The following is a 4,976-nucleotide window of genomic DNA, read 5'->3' on the forward strand; positions in this document are numbered from 1 at the left end:
CAATGTGGAGGCAGGAGGCTGACTTTCCTTGAAGTTTTCGCCTCAAATACCGCCATCATGCAAGTGTGTGTGGCATGAATGAATGAATGAATGATATGAGTTAGAGACTATTGGGTGAAAAGATAAGGTGTTGGGGAATGGGGACAGTGTCCCTCATGATGGTACCAAGAAATGGGATGTGATCTATTGAGTTCACTGCAGGTGAACCATATTGGACACCAGTGTGGTTTTCGTGGCCCTGGGAAGGATTCATATTTAATCCCAATTTCATAGTCAGTATTTAAGAACTGGGAAGCTGACACTAGTCAACTGCCTGTTCCCTGAAAATACGACCCTGTGCCCTGAGAAGGCTTGCATCCGCCATAGATTACAGCAGCGCGCTTCAAGCGCAGGTCAGGCAGGTATGGGGCTCTCCCTCTGTGCTGGCTCACCCGCCAAGTTTCATGCCTTCTCACGCTGGGAGCATTGATACCTTCTCAACCCCAACGATGCCTTGCCATAGATTCCCTAGCTGTGCTTCTCATCGCATCAATGGCTGGGCTCCTCAGGGTTACACTCTGTCCTCGCCACCCTGGGTCAGGTTCCCGGGAACATTTTCATGTGTTTATTTTCCTATGTTTCCAGCAAGGAAGTGCTCAGGGAACTATTTTTTTTTTTTTTTGTTAAAAAAAAAAAGTTACTATAACTTCACACTAACAAAGCATGCCAGTTGTCTTCAGAGTAGCTGTTGACTGGCTTCCCCTTACATTCCCCAGAGAGGAGAAACAGCATTGCATATGGCGGCTCGGTCCGGGCAAGCAGAGGTGGTGCGGTATCTGGTCCAGGATGGAGCTCAGGTAGAAGCCAAAGCTAAGGTAAGGGCATGATGTAGGACCTTGAAACTGAAACTGAGGCTGAAGTCTGGGGTTCAGCAGACCTTTAGGTGAACGCCTACTGCCTGTCCGAAGCAGGGCTTTATTAATCAGACCTTCCAGGGATAGAAGGCTCCACCCAAGAATCATATAAAAATACTCCATTTCATGGCCACTCAGCTGTTGTGGCACAGCTACATACAATAAGGAACTGCCCCCGGGGACATTGTGAAGCCCTAACGGGTTAGAAACTGGATCCAGGCGGGTCCAGGGAGGAACTTTCTAGAACAATTGTGGCCTATAAACATGAGTCCGGATTTGAGGTTGACTTATATGTCTGGCACCGCCTCCAAAGGAAAAAGGATGGAGTTTTCTTTCCCTTCTATAAAATACAAAATCATGGGGCTGGTGAGATGGCTCAGCCGGTAAGAGCACTGACTGCTCTTCTGAAGGTTGTGAGTTCAAATCCCAGCAACCACATGGTGGCTCACAACCACCCATAATGAAATCTGACACCTTCTTCTGTGTACTCATTTATAATATTAAATAAATCTTTAAAAAATTTATTTATGGGGGCTGGTGAGATGGCTCAGTAGGTAAGGGCACTGACTGCTCTTCCGAAAGTCCTGAGTTCAAATCCCAGCAACCACATGGTGGCTCACAACCACCCACAACGAGGTCTGATGCACTCTTCTGGTGTGTCTGAAGTCAGCTACAGTGTACTTATGTATAATAATAAATAAATCTTTAAAAAAAAATACGAAATCATAATGCCCCAGATTCAGGTGAGGCCTGTACAGACTGGCTCATAACAAAAGTCCAGACATTCAGAAGTCCAAACATTTGGAATGCTGAGTTGCGCCCCCCCCCCCTGCCTGGGCTGAATAATTTCTTAAGTTATTGATTTTCCTTCAGTGGTAGCTGTGTAGCTTGCAGACCCTGGCCTAGATCTCAGCTATACTTCTAACTTAGTAAAAGGGATTAACCAGAGAGGTTAACCTATGACTGTTAACAAGAGCCCACACATTCATGAGTGTTGATTATGAACAGACAGTATCTAGTCAATACTGAGGATGACATGCGTTTCACGAAGGGAGGTGAGACCCACTGGCTGAGATCTCCTCAGCTGACTGCCTGAAGTTGACTCTTGGGCAGCTGAGTGACGTCTAGCATTTCCTGTTCTAGAACAGAACTTTTTAAATGCTGCCATTTGTCATCCCAGATATATAGGTCTATAAGGCAGGACACAACACACATTCTGTATTTACTAACAATAGATCGTAAATAAATATACTTTAAGTCAACTCGGTGACATACATAGGACCTTGGCATTTATTGTGAGAAAGTCGACATGCTAATGATGGATGAATAGTTGATACTCTAAGATGTAGAACATCTTCAGTTTTTCAGAGTTCATCTATACTTTGATTTCATAATTGCCAGTGCTGAGATTGCTACTTTACATAAATATACATATATATACACATATATATACATATGTACACATATATACATATATATATATGTTGAGGGCCATTTCAGAAACCATTAGGAATCCTGCCCCATTTGAGCCAAAATTCGGTTAATGAGTATATGTGAAGTCAGAAACTCAAACAGTAATTTTAAAAACCAACACTCTGTCCCCTTCCCCCAGTGAGGCTCTAGTTACTAAAGTTTCCACAACCTTCCCAGACAATGCCACCAGCCAAGGAGCAAGTGCTCACACACATGAACCTGTAAGGGCCGTTTCACAGCCCATCCACAACACTCCCCGCCGATGCTTCCTACTGGTGGTGTAGCCTCTCTGGCCTTGATCTCAACCTTCATGCAAAGAAATACTCATATTCTCGACTACCCTTCTCTCTGCTTCACCTATCAGGGGTGTTTAAAGACACTGATACATTTTCTTGGGTATTTCTTTTTTCTTTAAGATTTATTTATTTATTTATTTCATGTTTGTGGGCATACTGTCACTGTCTTCAGACACACCAGAAGGCAGCATTGGCTGCCCATTCCAGATGGTTGTGAGCCACCGTGTGGTTGCTGGGAATTGAACTCAGGACCTCTGGAAGAGCAGTCAGTGCTCTTTAACTGCTGCACCATCTCTCCAGCCCTTTATGGATATTTCACTTGGTGGAATGACATGGGGCATTTTGGGGGCACCTATCTGTCAGAGTAGGAAAGGATGGTGGCCCTCCCAGCTGTCTCAAGCTCCCTCACTTGTAGGAATCAGTGCTAGCTTCGTGCCTTTGGGTGAAACTGTAATAAAGCTATCCCTTTATTGTAGGCTGTTGCAGCCCTGGCGGCCAGGATGCACAGCTTGACAGACTCCGAAGATGGGACCCCTGCGTGGCCCTATTCTGCCCTCCCTAGCTTTTCTCTGTGGGAAAACATGGCACTCATAGAGCAATAAGGCAACAAAGTCATGTCGGGATGGCTTGGAGAAATAAATATAACTCCCAGGCATGACTTTTATTGAGATTAGTTCTCATCCCCTCTGTCCTGCCTGCCCAAAAAAAAAAAAAAAAAAAAAGAGTTTACAGATTACAGCTGATGCTGTGGCAGGCGGTGAAGAGGTAAGGCAATACTCTCACACAAATAGATCAGTCCAAGGGTCTTTAAGACCTTCCACCCTCACATGTCCAATCCTTGTAGAAAAGGGGACATGAGGTTTTCTTTAGCATTGAATTAGAGTTGCACGCATCTCTGACCTGGGGCTGCTGACGTCCCCTGCATTTCTCATATAGCACCATCTCCTTGTGAGCTCACGAGCCCTGTGTTTCTACCTTGCACCTAGGATGACCAGACCCCACTCCACATTTCAGCCCGACTCGGGAAGGCTGACATAGTGCAACAACTGTTACAGCAAGGAGCGTCCCCCAATGCAGCAACAACTTCTGGGTACACCCCCCTTCACCTTTCAGCCAGAGAGGGGCATGAGGATGTAGCTGCGTTCCTTCTGGATCATGGAGCATCTTTATCCATAACAACAAAGGTATGAAGACACACACCCTGCTTAGAGTCTCCCACACAGTGATGACTGTGGTTAAGAGGCTGTGGTTCTAGATCTACAGAGAGGACCCCAGGCTAGTCATGGCCCTGGCCAACAAAACCTTGCTCGGCAGGGAAGTAGCTATTTGTACTGGAGGAATTTTCTTTTGGTCTTAAGTTTTTCAATATGTCATCTTCTGAGGATATCTTAATGACATCTAGAATTAGAAAAAAAATTTTAAGATTTATTTTATGTATGTGAATGCACTGTAGTTGTCTTCAGACACACCAGAAGATCGCATCAGATCCCATTACAGATGGTTGGGAGCCACAATGTGGTTGCTGGGAATTGAATTTAGGACCTCTGGAAAAGCAGCCAGTGCTCTTAACCACTGAGTCATCTCTCTAGCCCAAGAACTTGTTTTTTAAATTACTTGAGAGACTTAAATAGCAGTTTCAAGTAAACCTGCTGATTTCCTTTGTGATAGTTGGTTGACTTAAATAGCAGTTTCAAGTAAACCTGCTGATTTCCTTTGTGATAGTTGGTTGACCTATGGTTTGATTAATTCATCTCTGATGTCTTCAAATAATATCCTCTCATGGCTATAATGTGCACACAGAATGCATAATTGGTTTGTTTGTTTGTCTGTCTGTCTGTTTTATCTAATTTTACAAGAACTCCGAGGACATAACAAGTGTAATAGCAAGACAAATTGGCCTATGGCATGTCCTGAGAAGAGAGTGTGGGGTACTGTAATCTCTTTTCTGGTTATAGACTAGAAGGACTAGTATAGAATTGATTTTAAAAAATGATTATTCATACTGTCTTAGTTAGGGTTTCCATTGCTGTGAAGAGACACCATGACCAAGGCAACTCTTATAAGGACAACATTTAATTGAGGCTGGAGCTTATAGGTTCAGGGGTTCAATCCATTATCATCATGGTGGAAAGCATGGCAGCATCTGGACAGGCATGGTGCTGGAGGAGCTGAAAATTCTCCATCTTGATCAGAAGGCAGAAGGCAGCCACGAAGAGGGTCTCAAAGCTCACTCCCACAGTGACACACTTCCTCCAACAAGGCCACACCTCCCAATAGTGCCAGTCCCTGGGCCAAGCATATTCAAACTACCACA

The 4,976-nt window shown here is 44.5% G+C and overlaps 1 protein-coding gene across 41 annotated transcripts in view; it reads left to right on the forward strand.

The window, feature by feature from the left end:
- Positions 1-4,976, forward strand: part of Ank3 (ankyrin 3) — a 642,120-nt gene that overhangs the window by 487,964 nt on the left and 149,180 nt on the right. For all 41 annotated transcript variants that reach the window (XM_031347661.1, XM_031347659.1, XM_031347665.1 and 38 more), the window contains 2 exons: positions 756-854; positions 3,649-3,846. In XM_031347661.1, coding sequence (XP_031203521.1) covers positions 756-854; positions 3,649-3,846 — 297 coding nt within the window. The remainder of the gene's footprint in view (positions 1-755; positions 855-3,648; positions 3,847-4,976) is intronic.

The sequence above is a fragment of the Mastomys coucha genome, unplaced genomic scaffold (genome assembly GCF_008632895.1).
Source record: "Mastomys coucha isolate ucsf_1 unplaced genomic scaffold, UCSF_Mcou_1 pScaffold3, whole genome shotgun sequence".
Lineage (NCBI taxonomy): Eukaryota > Metazoa > Chordata > Mammalia > Rodentia > Muridae > Mastomys > Mastomys coucha.